Here is a 21,689-nt window from a genome sequence, read left to right on the forward strand (position 1 = left end):
CCCCCACCCCCACCAGCCACAGACACCAAGAAAGAAGCACTATACAGCAGAGCCCAGCTGCTCTGTGAGCTCTGAAGAGTGACAGCCCCTTCCCAAAGACACAAGGGTCCCTTGCTGAACCCATGGGGTGACCAGTGAGGCTGGGCCAGGTGGCACCAGCACCTTCCCAAGGGGATGGGGGGTTCTTTCCTACACGAAAAGCATAGCTTAGGTAGTGTTGGTCTCCTGTAGGGAACAGGCTGCTCTCTAGTATTTGTAGCCCAGAGCAAGGTCCTAATGTCAGCAGAAGGAGAAGGGGTGGTGGTGGTGCAGGATGACTTTCCTGTGGTGCTTCCAGTGGAGCTGGTTGGATGCCTCTTTTGGTCCTCCTGGTGATGCAGCTGCCTGGTGCTCTTGGGGCAGTTTGAACAAGACTGATCTAGAAAACAAGACCTAACTGGACTCAAGGCAAAACACATTCTTGTTGAGCTGGTCTCCTGGATCTGCCATATTGGGAAGGGGAGTGCCAAAGGCAAAGGGAGTTGAACTGTGGGAGCCAGCAGACCCAAGGTGGGACTCCTTCAAACCATGGTGATGGTGGTGAGCTGGAGCACATCCTTGCAAAGAGTCCCCAAAGACCTCTACCCATGTCCCCTAGCCACCCTGGCAGCCCCTGCTCCTGTACCCTCATCTCTGCCTCTGCAGCCACAGAGCCATGTGTTCAGCAGCTCTGGTGTGCCCAGCTGTGCCATGGCAATGTGGCACTGCAGCCATCCTCCATCTGAAGCACAGGGAGGGGGGTGAAAGGAGCCAGGAACAGAAATGCTGAAGGCAGACCCTGCTGCTGAGCCCTGAGACCACCTTCCTGTGGGGAAAGGGAGGAGAACAAGAAGATTTGCCATCGGGATGTGGCCAGAAGGGCAAATACTTTGGGGTGCTGCTCTAAGGGATCGCAGCTTCCATGGGGCACCAGAATCTGCTTTCAGGGTGGGCAGGGTGTGTTTCGGGCAGAGGAAGGGCTTGTGTGCACAGTGGTGATGATGAGGAGGTTTCTTTTTCACAGAGAGGTAGTTTTTTCCTATTTTTTTTCAAAACCCAAAGGACTCCAGGTCTTTACTGTCTGTGTCCTCCCTCCTCCATGCACTGCATCACCTCTTGCCCACTGTGTGCCCTAGGCCAGTAACTGATAGCCCTCTTTTCCTACTGGTGACCTGTAGTTGAAGCATCCCTTCACCCTGCTTAGTCCTGACCAGGGTTCCTCATGCCCCAAAGGCCAGTGGGGGCACAGCTGGGACACAGGGGAGTCTGTGGCACCTGCTCAAGGCTGTGCCAGGCACTCCAGGGCTGTGGCTTCCCAAGATCAAGACAGGGAGCACAAGATTTGCATAGCAGCTGTCATGGCCTTTCCCAGCACTCCAGAAAGCTGGAGCAGGAGATGTTCCTTGCTCCCTGCTGAGTGCCCAGCTGAACGCTCACCTTGCACTGGGCACTGCTTGTGCATCACCTCATCCACCACCAGCCTTGCACCGCTCCCAGCTCCTCCTGGCCCAGACAACAAGGTGCTCAGGCACTGTGGCTTTGACAAACGAGTTCCTGCCATCCCACTGTGCCTGCCACCTTGCTGCAGCTCTCACAGGATTTGAGTCTCACTCCCATGGGGAGACACCTCTCTTGGCCACCACCGCCAGCTGTGCTCAGTGGCGAGGATGAATGTTTGCATTGGCTCAGGGCTTTGGCTCAGTTTTTGTGTATAAAAGGCAGAACTGGTTTTCCTTTTTATTTTTTAGGCATCAGTGAAAATAAAAACAAGCAGGAATCCCTCATGCCATGGGTTTGTTGTTGTCTCTTCCCAGCCAGGAATGCCAGCTTCAAAGTCACACCAGCACTGATGCCCCTGAGCACAGCTGTGGTCCTGCCCAGTCCCACTCCAAAGGATACAAAGGGATATCTGGATCCAGCAGCCTGGCCCCTCCAGCATGCAGGGCTGTCCCTGTCCTGCAGGGACATTGCTGGTGGCCCACACCACTGCGTGGCAAGGCTACATCCCATCCCTTTGCCACAAAGCTGCCCGTGCCAGGCGACCTGGTGGCTGCGAACTCACAGCCCAGGGAAAGGGTGAGGCCAGGCTTGGGCTGCTGGAGGCCAAAGAACAAGGCCAGCTGCCCACAGACGTGGCCACCTCCCATTGGTGCCTCCTGGTCTCTAATCTCATTTTATGGCTGTTGACGGCTGAATATCCTCCTTGTCCAAGAAGAGCAAACAGAGAATGAGGATGTGAGATAGTGCCTGGGACAGCTGGCATCGGTGCCTGACACTCTCCTCTCTCCATCCTAGTCACATCCCCCTGGTCCTACAGAGCACTGAGCAAGGGGCTGCCCCTCCCAAAAATCTCTGCCCAGAATGGCTCCTCCAGCCCCAAAACTTGCCAAGCATTGACCAGGAAGAGCTGGGGACTTGTGTGGTGAGATGCCCCGGCAGGGCGAGTGGCAGTGGAGAGACATCTGGTGCAGGATAAAGTCCTCATGGGTGGAGGAGATGGAGCAGCAGAAGCAGGATGAGGTGGCACTGCAGAGAGGGACAGAGCAAAGGGTTTCTTCTTGATCTTGCAAGAGTGGCTGCACCTACTGCTGCACCCTACTGCTGCACCCAGCGCTGCACCCTGGTGGCGCCGTGCTCAGCGGCACAGCGCCTGGGCTGCCCACGGCAGGGACCATTGCCTCTCTCCACCCACCCCTGCAAGGGGATGCAGAGCATCAGGAGATAAAACAGGCTGGGAGAGGCAAAGAAACCAGGCCTGGTACCATGTGATAAAAGGGATGAGACTGAATGGTCTAAAGAGCTGGAACAGCTCTTTAGCTCTGGGAAAACTGGGGCCAGTTATGTGTGGAGACTCTGGAGTGGTGCCCATGCCAGGGGCTGGCTTCTCCACATGCACCCTCCTCCCTCACCAGGTTTCAGCTGCCTTTGACATCCAACTTTAGCACTGCCACACGGGCACTGCCTGGTGGGGTCCTGCCCTGATAGAGGATGGGGTGGTGGCAGCTCAGCTCCAGGACTCACTATCACCTGCAAGGGGGATGCCTAAAGGTGACCAGTGTCCTGAGGGAGGAAGGAAGAAATGCCCATCCCAAAATCACCTGCTGCATCGGGGTGCCCGTGGGTGGGCGAGGGGCTGGGCCAGAGGGAAGATGCTCCACACCCGCCCAGAGAGGCAGTGGGTGCCGTTGACAGGATGAAATTCCAACTGATACCCTAATCTGGCGCCTGCCTGTTTGCACAGCAGGGTAAAAGTCCAGCGAGCTGTGGGTTGTGCCCTTGGGTCCCTGCCGCCCGTGTGTGCAGAGGGAGCCGGCGCTGGCAGGCAGAGGCAATAAATGCAGCCACACGCCCAGCTGGCCCTTCCCCCAACACACACACATGCCCCTTGGCCGGGTGACGAAATGCATCTGCTGCGTCTCCGCTCCCATGTCCTCCCCTGCCTCCTTCCAGCCTGCGGGGTCCTCCCCGTGTCAGGAATGGGGCTGGTCGACCCCACGTCCCCATCAGCTTTGGGACCTTTGGTCCACAGCTCCTGCACACGTGTCACCTTGAAGGTTGCAGCCCCGGCAGGTGACAGGCACTTGGGTTTAGCACCTGCAGCAGCTGTCCTCCGAGCCTCACAGCCCCTGACTCCATGGCCAGGGGACCCTGGGGACTGTCCCCAATAAGCTCCCACAGTTTCTTCCTGTTCCTTCCTCTGCACGTCTCACCGACTCCCACTGCTGGGCTGCACCCCTCCTCGGAGCAATCTTGAAATCATCATCATCAAAATAAGGCCCTGCACAGCAGGTGGCCCAAAGCACCGCAGGGCTGGCAGCAGCCTCCAGCATGGCACATTTCCCGGCGCTGACTAACCGGAGCGCCGCTGCCGTTCTCACCTTCCTCCTGTCTTGCCGAGCGGAGCCGGGCACAGCCCCATCTTGCTGTCAGCCACTCTCTCACCCCTTCCCAGGTGGTTGCTGCCTGGGCAAGGGTGGGCTGCTTAAGCAGGGTGGTCAAGAGGCTTTCCTCAAGCCCTGTGCTGCCCTCTTGTCTCCCACCGAGGGCAGGTGGTGTGGGTGGTGCTGGTACCTGTTGGGTGCTGTGACAGCCTCATCAGGATGGAGACACGTTCGCTTTCCTGCTGTGCCCAGGCTTCAGCCCACAGGAGGCGAAAGGTTCACTTGATGTCCCAGGGGTAGTTCAGGGGTAGGAGAAGGCAAAGCTTGCTAGAAAATCTTTGCAAGTCCCAGGTATGCTTCTTGGTACTGGGCTCTCAGGGATTAGGGCACACAGCTGTCTTCTGCCTGACAGTTCTGGGGTTTTGGGGCTGCACTGCTCCTCATGGGAACACCTCTCTGGCTCCTCCTCCTGCTCTTGGGCGCTGCTCCATGAGTGGGGTCTCTTGTGAGCTTCAGGGTGATGCCAGACCCGAGACAGCTCTGCAATGAGATGCTGGAGCATTCCAGATTCCCAAGGCGGGGAGTCTGCTCCTAGGCAGCCTCACATGATGGTGTGCTCCTAGAGCAGCACCAACTAAACCAGAAAAAGGAGGTCCAGACGCTGCTGCCAACGTGGACATCTCAGGGTAGTGCCGGCCCTGCTGGTAAACACTGCTCTGGAGACAAGACAGGGGCTTGAAGTCCAGCCGGGGAGCCAGGGAGGTTTGTGCAGGGTTCAATCAGTACTGGCAAGGAGGGGCTGGGGCAGCTGCAACAAAGTGGCACCAGTCTCTCCCCTCCTATGCCAGGGAGGTAGCCACAAAACACTTCTCTTTAACTGGATCCCAAGGGAAAAAGCCACAGGGGTGATCCAGATTACACAGCCACAAAAGGTAAACAAAGCATCCCTGCCCTGAGCAGAAAGGGTGAGGCTGGGACAGTGTTCAATGCCCCTGACCACCAGCCTGGCCAGCTCCAGGTTCAGCATTACCCACCAGTATCCCAGGAGAGGGAGAAGTGATGGGCAAGTCCAAGGGAGGTGAAACCTAGATGGGTGAATTCCCAAAGACTTTTTTTTTTTTTTTTCAGGAAACTGTGAGTGTGTTAAAAAAGATATTTGTTAGGTTATGTAGTTTGTTCCTTCCTCCTTTCCCACTGGGAAATCTGAGTAAATGTTAGCTCTGAATGACCCACTGTGCAAATGCTGAGCCACTTGGTCATGTTGGAGTCTGCAGAAACCTGTCTTTATGGTCAGGATCTGTCCCCTTTGGGGGGGAATTTTCAGCAGTGCTTGGGTGCTTGGGGGAGCACCCTTGCCATTAGATGTCAGGGAGATTTGCTCAGGCAGGCTGGGTCCTCTCAGTTCCAGCCTTGACATAGTCCTCCATGTGCCCAGGTCTGCCTGCTCAGCCCTAAACCTGACTAAAGCAGCTGGGGACAGACCTGGGGTAGGCAGGGGCACTGTAGGGCAGTTGAAAGGAAAAGGGATGCACACACCCTGAAGGGCACAGTCTGGGGAGAAATTAAGGACAAGAGGATATTACCAAGGGAAAGAGGCATTACTGAGGGTCCTGAGGCAGACAGCAGCTCTCCTAGTACCACACTTGCCCTACAGCACGTGGGGTTGTCCCCTCTTGCAGCACCACAAGGAACATTTTCCTCAGTGAAAGTGAGAGAAGCCACAAATCAGCTCTCTGACACCTTGCTGGGGATTTAACTGGGCATGATGGGGAGAAGTTCTCATCTCCCTGGGCTTTGAAGCTGTAGGGTCCCACTGCTGACTCAACAGGGATGTCTGAACCCTGGAGATGTGACCTGTGCTCCAGCATTGGGTCCACAGTATGCTGGACTCACCCTGGGCCTGCCTGAGGACTGCTCTTGCCCCCAGCACGGTGGCACACAGTGGTCTTACCCAAAGGGACTGGTGGTTATTGAACATCCCCTTGTCCTGGGCTGGGAACTGGGCTCAGGCAGCACAGCCAGAAGTCATTTCTGACCTGATTAGGCTCCAGCTGCATCCTGCAATAAGAAAATCAACTCACAGCTAGAAAGGTTTTGGTTTCTGCACCTATGCTGCTGCTAGCGTTGCTGTCTGGAGTGCCCGGGACCCCCTGGGGTGCCCCGTGGCAGGGTGCCTATCGAGTCAGGTCCATCCCTAGGGAGAACTGATGCATTCACGGCATGAGTAAAGCAGCAGCCGTTCCCCCTCACTGCCCGGGCGCGGGGGCTGAGGTCCCGGACCCCAAGCCCAGCAGGGGTGAGTTTGACAGACAGCCCTTCCCCAGAGTGCTGAGAGCCCTCCCCTCCTCCCTCGCTGCTCAGCACGCAGCCATCCTCAACTCCAGGCAACCTTTTCCTCCAGCCTTGCTCCCCCCGTCCCCCTACCTCCCTCCGCCGCGGAACGTGGCACCCCCTCCTTGTCTGTTATCGCTTCGCTTGCTCCCCGCTCTCCCTCCCTGTCGCCGGAGAAAGCGAGAGGGGAAAGTGTCGGAGCGGAGAGCGCATAGCAACAGGATTCTGGGATGAAGAAGATTCGGCAGCAGCATCTTCGGAAGGTGAGAGCCGGGAATTGGGGGTGCCCCATTCTAAGGATTGGAGCCCGGGGAGTGGGATGATGCCCATCTGCCTGCCATTCCCTGCCTGGGCAGCCTCCCTGTGCCATCGGCAGACTTTTCCCAGGTCAGGATTGCAAACGGAGATCGGGGCGGGGGGCGGCAAAGCAGGATGGATTGGGGGGGGGGAGGAGGGGAGGGAGGTGGGAATTTCATAACCATCACCCCCACCTTACTGCAATTATCAGTGCAGGGAGACCCTGGGTTGTGGGCAGAGCTGTCTGCTGCCCACTCTGGCTAGCACTGCCCATCTCTCCCCTGCAAACAGGTGCTGGTGCTGATGATTCATGTCGTGTCTGGCTGGGCAGCTGTGGGCTTGCACCCAGGGGCAGAGCTGGCTGCCCACAGCATGGTACCCTGGGAATGCTGCTCCTGCCAAGCCCCAGGGACTGCCTGGTCATGGGGGAATGATGAGGGTTTCTCCCCGTGCTAGGCTTTCCCACTTGTATCTGGAATTGCCTCCTCCTTTAAAGGTGCTGGACCCTGAACTTCCTGGGTGCCCTTTGGCAGCTGGCAGAACTAGAAACCCTTTTTATATCCTGCTGGAAACCTGCTCAAACTCAGCTTGCAGGCTTCCTTATCCTAGACTCCCCTCCTGCTTTGCTCTTACCAGGCTGAGTCCTGCTGCCCTTCACATTTGGGACTGAACCTCTTCTCCTGTCTGTCTCACATGGGGGCACAGTGGAGCAGAGTGGCAGAGGCTGGAAGCCACAGATCCCTTGTGGGGACATGATGATGGTGCCAGCGGGTCGTCCCTTCCCAAAGGATCCTGGGCAGTGACCCAGGGTCCCTTTGGCTCTGTCCTGTGCCAAACTGTGCCCACTAACTACAGGTCAGGGTGAGTCCAACCTGTGCCAACCTTCAGATGGCTGGAAACCCAGGAAGTTTTCATCCTTGCCTGGAAATTCCTAGGATATTGGGATATGACGTAAAAAAAAGCATTGGTAGCCTGGTGAAAGCCAGCAGGTATCTGATGGCTTTGGCAGCCTCAGGGATACCTGCCTCTCTCCACTGTCATTTGGAGGCATCATCTGGCTCTTCCCTCTCCTCCTCTTTCCTACAAATTGCTTTTCCAAATGACTTTGTGACTGCAAGACACATTAGAAGTAGTCTTTTTCTCTTCCAGAGGCTTTTTGAGACACTCAAATTCCTCTGCTGCTGGTGATCCTGTTTAACATTTACTCAGGAATTCATTTAGTCCCACAGAGATCAGCTGGAATGGCAAGCAGATGTCTCTGGAGTGATTTCCTCCATTCCCAGTGCTGCTCAGGGTCCTTCATTACCCCAAAGCACTTTTGCCTAGCTCCAGATGGAGAACCTCGTGCTCACAGCCACCCAGCACCTTCCAACCACCATGTCCAATGCTGCCATTGGGCTGCCCTGGAGCTGAATGTGGCTAACAGAGGAGTTTGCACAGCCAGCATCCACCCCTCAGGGGGTGTGCCTCTCTCCCTCTCATTATGATCCAAGTCCCATAAGTGAGCTGGGAGTTTTGAATCTTCCCACCCAACATCTTTTAGACATATGGAAATTCCTCTTTAACAGAGACCTTTCTCAGGCTGTAAGGATTTCTGGTTGCCTTCTGCATAATGGCATTTCCAGAACAGCTGAGTGGATGGGGTTTATTTGTGCCATTATTTGCTTTTGGGGGGGTGGTGTTGGTGTTATTTGGTAGAAATGGACTAAAGCCCACAGAGGGCAGAGCTGGGAGCCAGGATTTGGGCTGCCCCTCCTTGTACTCAACCAGGCTGCTGAGTAGCACTCTCCTGGCTGACCCACTGCCCTCCTCTGCCTTCCACAAACATCCTCAGACCTTCCCTCACTCCATCCTTAGGGATTTCAGATGAAGGACCATAACCCTTTGCAGTTCTGCGTGCTCCCTGAGCTCTCGACATCGCTGTAATGAGTTTCCTTCAGCCTCAACAACCTCCAGCCCCATCTGTAGCACCGCTTGCTCCCTCTCCTGGCACGTCCTGGGAGGCCGGGGTTAGAGCAGCTCTTCAAGGGGCTCTTCCACACCGCAGAGATGCTTTATTTACTTCACTTGCTAAGTGATATTCCATTCAAATGAATTTTTTTCCTGCTGTTTGCTGTTGTTTTTTCTCTCTCTCCTTCTCTGGAAGAGATTAACCAGCAATTCAAACTAATCCAAAGTGACTCACACTTTACAGACGCGCTGTGCTCGCACCCCGCTCGGATCCGCAGGCAGAAATTTGGCATCGGGTGGCATTTCTCCCAGTCAGTGGCATAAAATCCATGCACAAAAACAAGGGCCAAACCACCCCAGAATGCCAGTCTGAATGGAGACAAAATAGGATGAAAAAGGAACTTCGATCTGGCTGGGGTTTTGTGGACACAGCTGAGGAGCCTGGAGAAGAGGAGGCTCAGGGGAGACCTTCTTGCTCTCTACAACTACCTGAAAGGAGGCTGTGGACAGGTGGAGGTTGGTCTCTTCTCCCAAGAACAAGAGGACACAGTCTCAAGCTCTGCCAGGGGGAGTTTAGGCTCGAGGTGAGGAGAAAGTTCTTCACAGAAAGAGTAATTGGCAATGGAATGTGCTGCCCAGGGAGGTGGTGGAGTCACCGTTCCTGGAGGTGTTCAAAAAAAGTTTGGATGTGGCACTTGGAGCCATGGTTTAGTTGTCAGGAGGTGTTAGGTATCAGGTAATAGGTTAGACTTGATGATCTCTGAGATCTTTCCCAACCTGGTTGATTCTGTGATTGTGTGAGGTTTGCAGTGGTTTAAGTGAATTGGTTTCCAGACAAAATTAGCATTGGGGTAATTTCCTTGTGGAAGCCAGACCTGATCTTGGCAGAGCCTGAAGTGCTGCTGCTTCTTCTTCTCGGTGACCTTTGCTTTGCTGGCTTCTTGGGAAGGAGCTTCTGGTGAATAATGGAAAGGGAAGCTGTGTTCAAAGAGGATGTGGTTGCCAAGGAGCTGTTAGTCCCTGTCTGTGTGTAACCACAAGGAGGGAGCTGGGGTTGAACAGTGCCAGTTGACAGTGGAAAGCACTAGAGCAGAATCACAGCACTAGAGCACTTCAGCTGCTGCTGAAAGAGAAAATGTCTGTTATGATAAAGGCTGAAAGGGAGCAGTAATCCTGAGAAAGGGCTGGCATAGAGCTGCAGGTTTCCAGCAGCCTGAAATACAGAGGTGTGTGCATATCTCTGCTGTGTGGGACAAAGAAGGGCTGGAATCCTCAGATGCTGCATTTTGCAGTTCATTCTAAGTCAGGCAAGTAGGGCAAGGCTTTCTGTGATTTCCATGGAAAAGCTATAATTTGGGACGTTTTGGGGCATTGCAGCCATGGAGCAGCCTCCACGTGTTTTTCAGCAGCGTGCCCAGTCTGTGCCTCCCCAATCTGCCTGCTGGGGACCACAATATCACCGTCCCTGGGGTCTATCTAACCCCACAGCAGTCTCTGCTTTCCTTCCTGGGGTGCCAAATTTAAACTACAGGCCTTCAGCTGAAGTTATTAACAAGGGAGGTGGTGATACAGGTGACAAACTACACCCCATGGCCTCTGAAAAGGGTGACTGAGATGGGGACTGGGCCACATACACTTTGGGAAAGGTCTTGCTGGTTCCTTCTGTTTGGTTACTTCTGTGCTGATTTCTGTGCTGCATCTGATGGCTGAGCCCCTGCATTGAATCAGGTCACACAGCTCTCCCGGTGACCTCCTGCAGCTCTTTAGGATTCCTGCAGAGGTGCAGGAATTAGGTGAGAGGATTTAATGACCTCCCAGCATCCCTGCTTGCTCGTTTTCTGTGCTGCAAACCCAGAAAGTGAGAGGACCCCAGGTGGTGTGAGGGGCTGGGAAGCATTTCTGTGGGGAATACCAAACTCTGACAGACAGAATTTCAGGATATTAGAGGCGAAAAGGGACCTTGAAAGATCATCCAGTCCAACCCCCCTGCCAGGGCAGGATCACTTAGAGCAAATCACACAGGAATGCATCCAGGCAGGTTTTGAATATCTCCAGAGAGGGAGACTCCACAATCCCCCTGGGCAGCCTGCTCCAGCGTTCTGTCACCCTCACAGTGAAAAAATTTTTCCTCATGTTTCCATGGAACTTCCTATGCCTCAACCATTGCCTCTTGTCCTGTCGTTGGGCATCACTGATCAGAGCCTGGCTCCCTCCTCTTGGCACTCACCATTTACATCTTGATAAACATGAATGAGGTCACCCCTCAGCCTCCTCAGCCTCCTCTTCTCCAAGCTAAAAAGCCCCAGCTCCCTCAGACTCTCCTCAGAAGGAAGATGTTCCACTCCCTTAATCATTTTTTGGCTCCCTTAATGATTTTTGTGGACCAAGAGCTCCTGTCCCCACCTGGCAGGGCCCTTTGTGAACACAGGTTTTAAGCTGCTGAGGTTTTTGGGAGGGATGTTGCAGAGCAGTCTGTCCACCACCCACAAACACAGGTTGTTGGGGGTCATGCCCACTGCATGCACTGGATTAATTAGCAAGCACAGCCATGGTTTGGAGAAGCTGTTGAGCTGGAGAGCTGTGTTAAACAGCTGCAGGAGGGCTGGCAGGCAGCAACGGTTTTGTAGCACCAGTGTGATATTTGGGTCACATTTTGACTCTTCAGACTGTGCTTCTGAAGCTTTTTCTTCTCACCCTTGCATCGTGATGGTGGCATCCAGCAGGGATGGGCTTCTAACAGTGGGGTTTAGGCCAATGCCTTTGCTTGGGCTGTGTATTCCAGGCTGGCTTTGGGAAGAGTTTGCCCCAGCTCACCCTGTCCCTTGAGGGGTTTGCACACTGGCTGGGGATGGGTTTGCTTGTGGTCTGCCTCCGTGCTCGGTGTCTTTGGGCTGTGAGCAGCACACACATGGTGCTGGCAGGTGGACAAGCAGGGAGCACCATGAGAAGGTTGAGAGCCTGCAGCCAGCACCATCCCCAACATGGCTCCTTGTCTCCATGGGAACCAGCAGCAAGAGCATCCTGTGGTCCAGTCAGGGAGGACAAAGAGGAGGAAGAGGAGGGGAGATGGCAGACACCTTCCCCAGGGGCTGTGGCAGGGCAGTGCTGGGCTTTGCTCACCAGCCAGATTGGATAGCCTGGGGGGTGGAGATCTGCTACAGGCTCTGAGCACATGTGCACACTGGTGCAGGGGGACACACAATTCCTGCTGGCTGATCCCTCCAAATCCAGGCCCCTCTCCCTCAACCACTTCCCATGAGCTTGTTCCCTATGAATTGTGAGCTCAGGGACATGGAGATGGTTGTTTTTAAATTTTGACAGCCCAAGAAGCAGAGGCCATGCTGCCTTTCCTGGGGTAGCTCTGGCCATGTGGGATGAAACCTTCCTTGCTCAGCAAAGGAGCAGGGCATTGGCTGGGGTGGAGCACAGAGAGCTGCTGGGACAGGCTGTCTCCAAGGGACAAATGTCTTGGGGGGTTACAAACTCACACCCAAGCTCTCAGTGCTCCTTTCTTCTCCTGCTCTTCATCCTCTGTCTTTTATTCCTTCCTTGACTCTCAACTGCCCTCTCCCATCTCCTGCTCTCTCATTCAGCCAGTGACACCAGAGCTCCTGGTGAGCCCCAGCAGCCAGGACGGGGACCTGGGCTCCGAGTGCCCAGAAGACAGAGGGAACTGGACAGGCCGGCTGGATTTCCTCCTCTCCTGCATTGGATACTGTGTGGGCCTTGGAAACGTCTGGAGGTTCCCCTACAGGGCTTACACCAATGGAGGAGGTACTTGGGCTTCCTTTGGAGTGGCCATGTCTCACCCTCACTGAGCTGGGCTGGTGGGAAGTGTCTCTGAAGAGATGTCCCTTCCCCTTCTTAGAGCTGGGAAGCAGTGTTTGCTATCGTGGGGTGAAGCCTCCTCCTGCCCCATTTGCTTGCTGTAGGGCATCAATCACCTGTAGCCATCTGTGGAAGGGACTCACCAGCCCACCTCTGCACTCAGGGCCTTGAAGACATCTCCAGCTCCATGCTGGACTGAGTACCACCTGAAAATATTGTCCTCCAGGACTTAGAGAGGTCAGCAAATGCTTCCCAGGTTTCAAAGGAGATGAACAAGCCTTTTGCAGCATGAAAGCCTGGAGTGATGGTGCCAGGTGCCCAGCACTTGTTCAGCAGTTCCCAGAGCAACTGCTTGCCACATGCAGTAATAATTGGAGGATTTCATGGTGTTTGTGAAAGATTTAAGGAGAAAAAGAGACTCGAGGGTGAAGGGGAAGCACAGCACCAGGTGAATCCCAGCCCTTTCCTCCTGCACTAATGGTGAGCTGCTGCCTCTTGCTGTCTTCAGGTTTTAGTGTAGACCCCTCAGAGCCACAGCTGTTGAGTGAGCTTTACTCCCTGTTGTAGATGGGCTTTAAGTGTTTGCTCTGTGGTATCTGGGGGATTTTTTTTCCCTTGCTTCTCACAGGGGCTTTCCTGGTTCCTTACTTCATCATGCTGGCCATCTGTGGGATCCCCATCTTCTTCATGGAGCTGTCTCTTGGCCAGTTCTCCAGCCTTGGGCCCCTGGCTGTCTGGAAGATAAGCCCTCTCTTTAAAGGTGAGTGAGTGAAGTTCAGAGCCTCTGCAGGACCTCTGGAAGAGCTGCTTGATGAGGGCATGGACCAGGAGTAGCATCCCATGGTCCTCAAAGCTCTTGTTAGAATCAAAGGTTAAATCCTGTGGGGGCAATGGACTTCTGGGATAGCTGCTTTAGTAACTGCAAGCTAAGTATGAGATCTGCCAGTCTTTGGAGGCTCTGGATGTCGTTATCAGCTCTAGAAATTGTCTGAAAATCATTAAGCCAGCCATACAAAAGAGAGCATCAAAGCTAAGCAGTGACTGTTGTAGACAAAGGTAAGAGTAAAGCACTCAAATAAAAAAAAAATAGGCACAGCAAACACTTTGAGTCTCAACATTAAGTTGGAGCAAAGCCATCTGTATGATGCAGTAGATCATCAATCCAGAGCAGACATGTCCAGAGGGTGACAGTCAGAGGCTCCCCACCACCAGGTGAACTCCTGCCTGGTTAGTCACATGGCTGCTGAGTGTCTGACTGTGGGTTTGGATGTGCTCCACCCCAGAGGGATGCCTCACTCCTTCTTTACCCTCTCCTTCCTCCAGGTGTTGGCATGGGCACCATCCTCATCGTCTCCCTGGTGGCCATTTACTACAACATGATCATTGCTTATGTTCTCTTCTACCTCTTTGCATCCCTCACAAGCGACTTGCCCTGGCAGCACTGTGGCAACTGGTGGAACACTGACCTGTGCCTGGACCACCACGTCCTCAGGGCAGGGAACTCCACCTTCCCTGCCAACATCACCAACACTGTCAGCCCCAGTGAGGAGTACTGGAGGTAAAGAGGTCAGCCTGAAGTGGCCCTGGGGACATGGTTGACATGCAGCCAGAGAGAACCTGGGGATGGGATGAGGGATGAAGGTCTGTGCTGCACAGCTCGTGGCATGACAGACATCCCTGGTGGGCATGGGTGGTGGCCTGGGTCTCTTCTCCCAGGCAACCAGCAGCAGAACAAGAGGACACAGTCTGAAGTTGTGCCAGGGGAGGTCTAGGCTGGATATGAGGAGGAAGCTCTTCACAGAGAGAGAGATTGCCCATTGGAATGGGCTGCCCAGGGAGGTGGTGGAGTCATTGACCCTGGAGATGTTCAAGAGAAGACTGGATGAGGCACTTGGTGCCATGGTCTAGTTGATTGGATAAGGCTGGGTGATAGGCTGGACTGGATGAGCTTGGAGGTCTCGTCCAACCTGGTTGATTCTATGACATTGTGGCTGCAGTGACAAGGTTTTGAGGTCAGCTGTGAATGATGTCTCAGTTTAGCTGTTGGGATCATGTATCTGGGAGGTGTCCATGATCTAGTGTTGCTTTGCTGGCCTGGAGATGTTAGACTAAAATGCATCCCATGACTGAACCAGTTGGTATCTGCTCTGGGCTCTTTCACACGTGGTGGAACCTCTCCCCTTACACTGGCACACAGCTGCCAGTGCCTTGTTGCTCTCTCATTGCTGAGGTCTTTGACAAGGTTGTTTTCCAGAGCAGAGGTCTTTCTAGGTTCAGAGAAGGTCTCAGGACCAAGGTGAGGGAGTGCCATGGCTGCTCACTGGTGGTTCTCCTTTCATCCTAGCCGGTATGTGCTACACATCCAAGGGAGCTCTGGGATCGGAGATCCTGGGACAATCCGCTGGAACCTGTGTCTGTGCCTGCTCCTTTCTTGGACCATTGTCTATCTGTGCATCCTAAAGGGAGTCAAATCCTCTGGCAAGGTAAGGGCTGGACAGACTCTGCTGGGGGGTCTTCAGCAATGCCCAACAGTGCCTGTGATTCTCTCACCTGGAAAAGTCTGACCCATGAACAACATCAACAGGACACAAGGCTGCTCCAGGGGTGGCTTGGACACCTGGACACCACAGGGCTGACACCTCTGGCCCTGCTGCATCCCAAGGATGCCACCCAGCTCTGCAGGGTGATGCTGGGGGATGTGGTGTCCCTCTGTGGGGCAGTGTTTGTGCTGTGTTCTTGCTGCCAGCTCTCCCAGCCAGCTCTGCCCTCTCACAGGTTGTGTACTTCACTGCCACCTTCCCATACCTCATCCTGATGATGCTGCTGGTTCGTGGTGTGACCCTGGAGGGGGCCTGGAAGGGGATCCGCTTTTACCTGACTCCCCAGTTTGATCACTTGCTGTCTTCCAAGGTGAGCAGGATCTTCTGCAATTTGTTCAGGTCACAAAAATGAATCATCTCTTACCTCCTCCAGCCTGCCACAGAGTGGCACTTGCCCAAGTGCCTTTTCTGGCCACCCCCTGACCCAAAGTCCTCTCTCTTGGTTGCTCCTAGACTAAAAGTATTTGCCTTTCAGCAATCTGTCTTTGCTCCACATTTAGTCTATGCTGCTCTTCCCACTTGGCCCAGCCTGTGTTTCTGGTTTTCCATGCAGGAGGTGCAGTGCACACCACCTCCCCTGGATACCAGGACCATGGGCAGACTGACTCAGCCCCTGTTATGGGCTAGGGGGTGGCAATGGGTGCCCCTTTGACTGCTTTGTTTTTCATGATGTGCAGAGCAGGGAGTTTCCTTGGGTCAGCAGTGTTGGTAGCAGTGACCATCTAGTTTTAGAAGAGGATTTAATGTCATGATGGGCTGGCTCTAAAACTCCTCATCAGCCCTTCCACTATCCAGCTGACCCATTACAAGTGGTGAGCATGTTAGCAAGGAAAGACAAAGACCTCGTGGACTTTGCGTGCCTGGAGGGCTGGGGAAGTTGTGCTGGGGGCTCTGGTTGAATATATTCTGACTCTGTCTTCCTCAGAGGGAGGTTTCCAAAACCCATGCTCTTCTCAGATCTGTTTCCTTCCTCCAGGTGTGGATTGAGGCAGCCCTGCAGATATTTTACTCCCTTGGAGTAGGCTTTGGAGGCCTCCTCACCTTCGCCTCATACAACACTTTCCATCAGAACATCTACAGGTGGGAACCAGCTGTTGTCTTGTGAAAATTGGGGGTTGAGAGGAGCCATGAAAACTTCAGCTGTTGGATTCAAAGCCAGCAGAGAAGCAGTGGTGGTGCAGCATGCAGTCATCCAGCACTGCTCCTTGCTCAGGCACGTTATAGATACCTGGCAGCTTGCACAGACTTGAGAGGGACAGAGGGATCTGTGGAAGAAAATGCTTCTAAACATGAAGACACAGCAACAGACTCAGACATTCTGGGCTGCAAATGCTGAAGGCTGAGGATTCCTGAGGCTAGGGTAACACCTGTTTGTCCTGTCCCTATCACCCATTGCAGGTCACCAGCAGAAAGGGGAGCATAGGTGTTGGGCATTTGGGCTGATGCCCTCCACAGGGGAAAGTAAGCTTGGGAGGAGCCTCCAAATAACCTGTGTCACTAGATACTCACTCCTTTTACACCTGGATAGCATGTGCCTAGAGAGGCCCTGGAGGAGAATTGCACTTTCCTGTGGCACCCAGGGCTGGGAAAGCCACTATGCACTGCTGTGGGTGCTAAGGAATGGGCATGCTCAGAGCATCTTCTTTCTCCTCTGCAGGGACACCTTCATAGTGACCCTGGGCAATGCCATCACCAGCATCCTGGCAGGGTTTGCCATTTTCTCCATTTTGGGATACATGTCCCAAGAGCTTGGGGTCCCTGTTAACCAGGTGGCACAAGCAGGTGAGGCCAAACAAGGATCCTTTCTCCTTCACCCCCTGTCTGTGTATGCTGAGGAGCATTCCTTCCAGATGGAAGGCCTCTGAGGGTGTCAGCATGGGGGATGAAGATGTGTGCTTAGCTGGCCAGGGAGAGGGAAGGGAGGAGGCTGGCTCCTGCCATGCAAACATTGCCCAGTGCTAAGTGATATCTAACAAAGGTGTGACCCACAAGCAGGGTGGTTCTCCTGCATCTCTCTACCTGTTGCTGCAGGAACACTCCTGCCCATCTTGCAAGAGCCTTGGCAAGCCCCTGCTGCAGAGTCACTCCTCTGGGCTCTCCTCTCTTCCATCCCCCCATGCCCATCACTGTCACCTCCTTTTCACCCTGCTGTCCTTTGCCTCCCCTAGGTCCTGGCCTGGCTTTTGTGGTGTACCCCCAGGCCATGACAATGCTCCCTCTTTCTCCATTCTGGTCTTTCCTGTTCTTCTTCATGCTGTTAACCTTGGGCCTGGACAGCCAGGTAAGGACAGAGTCCACTGAGCCAGCTGTGGTGCCCAGGCAGCCGGGGGGGTGCTCAGAGGACCCTCTCCTCCTTTGTGTGCAGTTTGCCTTCATGGAGACCATCGTTACAGCAGTGACAGATGAGTTTCCCTACTACCTGCGGCCAAAGAAGGCCTCCTTCTCGTTTGTCATCTGCACTGTCCTCTTCCTGATGGGGCTCATCCTCACAACTGAGGTAAGGCTGTGGGGATGAATGCATCATGGGGACCACCTAGGGCCTTGTTTTAGAAGGGGATTAGCCTGCAGAGAGAGAATCACAGAGTTGTTGAGGCTGGAAAAGACCTCTGAGCTCGTCAAGTCCAGCCTACGACCTGACACCACCACATCAGCTAAACCATACCACCAAGTGCCACATCCAATCTTTTCTTAAAGACCTCCAGTGATGGCAACTCCACCACCTCCCTGGGCGGTCCATTCCAGTGCCCAATCAGCCTTTCTGTGAGGAATTGCTTCCTAATATCCAACCTAAATCTTCCCTGGCACAGCTTCAGGCCATGCCCTCTTGTCGTGTCACTGGTTGCCTGTGAGAAGAGCCTGAACCCCACCTGACTGCAACTTCCTTTTAAGTAGTTGTAGAGACAAGTGTGCTCACATCAGCTATCAAGGTGGGAGAGAGAGGATTGATGTGCCTGGGCTTCTGGGGGAGGTGAGGTCCAAGGGGAACAACAGGACACTGTTCCTGTTCCTGCACCAACCCCAGAAGGAGAGTGATACCTCCTGAGAGTGCCTCACAGCTGTCTTCTCCAGTGCTTTCAAAGGGGCTAGGAGGATGTGAACCCAAAAGTGGGAGGGCATGGGCAGGGATTCATTGGGGTGCTGGTCCCAGGGGTGCTGGCCACTGTGCTTTGCCTCTTCAGGGTGGAATGTACTGGTTGGTCCTACTGGATGACTACAGCGCTGGGTTTGGTCTCATGGTGGTGGTGATCACGACCTGCCTCGTGGTGACACGTGTCTATGGTAAGGGGCACAGGGGGGGCTGGGCTGTCTGTGTGAAGAATCACAGGACATCAGGGGTTGCAAGGGACCTCAGGAGATCATTGAGAGGGATCTAGAGGGAGTAGTAGGGAAGCCAGCACCTTCACAATGAAACACCTCTGCTCCAACCTCTTGCTTGATCTGGGACATTGCTGGGTTCACCTCTCCAGAGATACTTGGGATGCTGAGTCTGGTCCCTCAGAGAGCACCAGCTGGGCCCCATTTCCTGCATCTCCCAGCTGGGAGAGGAGATAAGTCTTTGATACAGAGGGTACAAACCACAGCTCTTGATCGATGCAAGGAAACCTGGTACAGGCACCTGGCTCTAGGGAAGGGATCAGCTTCTGATCTCTGTCCCTCTCCCTCTCTTTCTTCCAGGCATGAAGAGGTTCTGCCGAGACATCCACATGATGCTGGGCTTCAAACCAGGGCCCTACTTCAGAGCCTGCTGGATGGTCCTGTCCCCAGCAACAATGATGGTAACTGCTCAGCTTGAGGTGCTGGAGAGCTGCAGTGGTGCCAGCATCCCCAGATGACCTCCCCTTACTAGAAGTCACTCTGCTAGTGTCTCCTGTTCCAGAGACCATTCTAGTTCTGCTGGGAGCTCTCCAGGTATTTTTTGAGCAGGAGACCATCAGAGGGCTCTCAGCTGACCTCTCTTCCTTCCCATCCCGCAGGCTTTGCTGGTGTACAACATTGTCAAATATCAGCCCTCTGAGTACGGCAGCTACCGCTTCCCCACCTGGGCTGAGGTTTTGGGCATCCTCATGGGAGTCCTCTCCTGCCTGATGATTCCTCTGGGCATGCTGGTGGCTGTACTCCGAGAAGAAGGGACGCTGTGGGAGGTAGGAGCTGTTGGGGGCCAATGTTTCTGGGGAGAACCCCATGAATATGGAGGGGTGACCACTTCTGCTGAGCCTGCATCCTCTCTTCTGGAGGTGTATGTCCCTGTCCCTCTGTGCTGCCCATGGGGTGTGACAGATGGCCTGTCCCAGAGCATTTCCAGCAGTGCTCCTCTCCGTGATGCCAGGCAGGCACTGAACCATGCTGCTTCCCTAGGGGCAGCCCTGTGGGCATCCCCCTTCCACATCAGGCTGCCTACACCTTGCCCTATGGGGAAGTGCAGTTGTCCCTGCTGTGGGGCGGGCATGGGCACTTGGGACTTTGCACCCGTTTGCAGGAGCAACGACAGAGCGGGGAAGGCAGCTGCTGGACTGTGCAGGCAGCCACAGGCAGCACAGGTGGCAATCCCTCCTCAGAGAAGTTTCACCTAGGAGCACATTGTGGAGCTGGTCACAGCCTTCCCAGCTGCAGCTGAACTCTGCTGCTCTCCCCAGGCTGTTAAAAGCAGAGGCAGCAGAGCTTGCTGCCCTCCCCAGGCACCAAATCTTCAGCTGGAGCACTTGGTGGCTGCAATCTGGCTTGGCACAGCTGTGGGCACAGTGGCATGGCCAGGAGCCCCCATGGCTGAGACTACCTCCTTGCCTAGGTGAATCTGTGCCTACACCACAGGACTGTGCCCCTACAGTAGCCCCTAGCTCCTGCAAACCCTCCTCACCAGCCCCAAGGCTGGATGGGACTCTGAGCAGCCTCATCTAGTTGAAGATGTCCCTGCTCACTGCACAGAGGGTTGGACTAGATGATCTTTCAAGGTCTTTTCCAATCCAAACTGTTTTATGATTCCATGATAGCACTTCCCCAGCCCACAGCAGGGCACTTAAAGCATCACAGAATCATTTCTGCTGGGAAAGACCTTTAAGATCACTGAGTCCAACCATTCTCTAACTCTACCAAGTCTGATGCTAAAGCATGTCCCTCAGCACCACATCTCTGCATCTTTTAAACCCCTCCAGGGATGGGGGTTCAGCCACCTCCTCAGGGAGCCTGTTCCACTGTTTGAGAACCCATTGAGAGAAGTTTCTTCTGATATCCAACCCAAACCTCCCCTGGTGCACCCTGATGCCATGTCCACTTGTCCTGTGACAGAGCTGCCGTCCCAAAAAGATTCAGGAGAAGCTTTTGCCTCCATCCCATCCTCATCAGGGGCTCTCCTAGTCCTTTGGGGCATTCCCCAGTGGGATTGCTGGTGCAGGGTGCCCTCTCTTTTCTCACAGCGAGTGCAGCAAGCCAGCCGGCCCACCATGGACTGGGGCCCCTCGCTGCAGGAGAACCGCACTGGCATCTACGTGGCCAGCCTGGCTGGCAGCCAGTCTCCCAAGCCACTGATGGTCCACATGAGGAAGTATGGAGGCATCACCAGCTATGAGAACACGGCCATCGAGGTGGACCGGGAGATAGAGGAGGAAGAGGAGTCCATGATGTGATGGGACCCAGCACCTTGTGGACTGGAGGAGGAGGGGGTTTCACCCTCCCACTTTGCACAGGTTGCACTGTGGCACTTGAGGACAGTTCAGGGGGTCCTTTGGGAAGTGGTCGTGAGCTGCTGACCCTGCTGGCCTCCTTGCCACCACTCTGGCCCTGCCAGGATGGAGCTGCTGCCCATCCCAGTGCCCCTGAGGTGTTTCTGTTTGGTGTGACCAGTCTGTGCGTTTGTGTGACGGTGTCTGCTGTGAGTGTCCAGGCAGTCCTGCTCCTACCATCAGCCCTAGCCCTGCTTTCCCTGGGCAGGGATGCTGGGGCTGCAGGGACACCTGGGCTGCAGGAGGTGGGGAGAAGTTCCTCTGCATTGCTCTGTTCTCTGCTCATGTGTTTTTAACTCCACTAACCCACAACCACCTGTGGGACAGACTGCAATATCCTCTGTGCCCTGGTGCCAGTGTGTGCTACTGCACACTGCTCACATGGAGGTGCCCCAGGCAAAACCAGCACTAATCAGTGTCCTGCTGAAGAAGCCTGACCTAGTAAATGAGCAGATAAAAGCAATTAGCAGGAGAAAACAAAAAAACCAACAAAAGCAAAGCTTTTTTGAATAAATCAGATTGGGCCTTTCAAAGCTTGCAGATTCCCCCAGGGTCCTTAGTGGGTCAGGGTGGCTGACTCCTCCTCATAGTGCGTGGCACAGTTGGGGTGAGCTGAGGGAAAGGAAGAGGTTGGGTGACCTCCATGTGTGCAGGAGGTCAGGGAGAGATCCTAGCTGGACCCCAGTGCCAAAGGAGGACCCATGTCCATCTCAGAGGAGGATCTAAAAGTTGTCCCTAGCCCTAGGTGCTACTTTTCCCAGGGAAAGGTGAAAGATTCGGTTTCAGTGCCTGTGTGTGATTTTTGGGGTAGCTCAGCCCAGAGCCCATGTTCCCATTCTCCTGCTGATGCTGCTGGCCTGGGGATGCGGATGAGCTCCTGAACAGGGCTGTTTGGACCTGACACTGCCAGTCCCCATCACCCTGGTGTTGTGTGCCCCTTCTCCCATGTACCATCAGCTCACCGTTAAAAAACAAGCAGTGTGTGAGATGGCCTCTGTGTGGATTATTTGGGGGGAGGGGGATCCTCAGCATGCAAGAAGCGCACATCCAGGGGTGGATTTCATGGA

At 54.5% G+C, this 21,689-nt stretch overlaps 1 protein-coding gene across 1 annotated transcript; it reads left to right on the forward strand.

Annotated features, from left to right (window-relative positions):
* The first annotated feature begins 6,460 nt into the window (after nucleotides 1-6,460).
* SLC6A7 (solute carrier family 6 member 7) lies at nucleotides 6,461-20,526 on the forward strand. Its single transcript, XM_054388892.1, has 14 exons — nucleotides 6,461-6,493; nucleotides 12,071-12,251; nucleotides 12,934-13,065; nucleotides 13,629-13,863; nucleotides 14,650-14,788; nucleotides 15,081-15,215; nucleotides 15,882-15,985; nucleotides 16,563-16,687; nucleotides 17,074-17,186; nucleotides 17,271-17,402; nucleotides 18,085-18,184; nucleotides 18,581-18,681; nucleotides 18,880-19,047; nucleotides 20,317-20,526. The coding sequence occupies exons 1-14, from the start codon at nucleotides 6,461-6,463 to the stop codon at nucleotides 20,524-20,526; spliced, it is 1,908 nt and encodes a 635-aa protein (XP_054244867.1).
* The last annotated feature ends 1,163 nt before the right edge of the window (nucleotides 20,527-21,689 follow it).

This window comes from Indicator indicator, chromosome 18, assembly GCF_027791375.1.
Source record: "Indicator indicator isolate 239-I01 chromosome 18, UM_Iind_1.1, whole genome shotgun sequence".
Classification (NCBI taxonomy): Eukaryota; Metazoa; Chordata; class Aves; order Piciformes; family Indicatoridae; genus Indicator; species Indicator indicator.

What these genes read in the sequence shown, in the direction of transcription:
- SLC6A7 (XM_054388892.1), top strand. Translation starts at nt 6,461, where the DNA reads ATGAAGAAGATTCGGCAGCAGCATCTTCGGAAG. An exon ending in TAACCAGGTGGCACAAGCAG is followed by an intron (nt 16,688 to 17,073) that starts GTGAGGCCAAAC and finishes TGCCTCCCCTAG; the next exon opens with GTCCTGGCCTGGCTTTTGTG. An exon ending in TGTCCCCAGCAACAATGATG is followed by an intron (nt 18,682 to 18,879) that starts GTAACTGCTCAG and finishes CCCATCCCGCAG; the next exon opens with GCTTTGCTGGTGTACAACAT.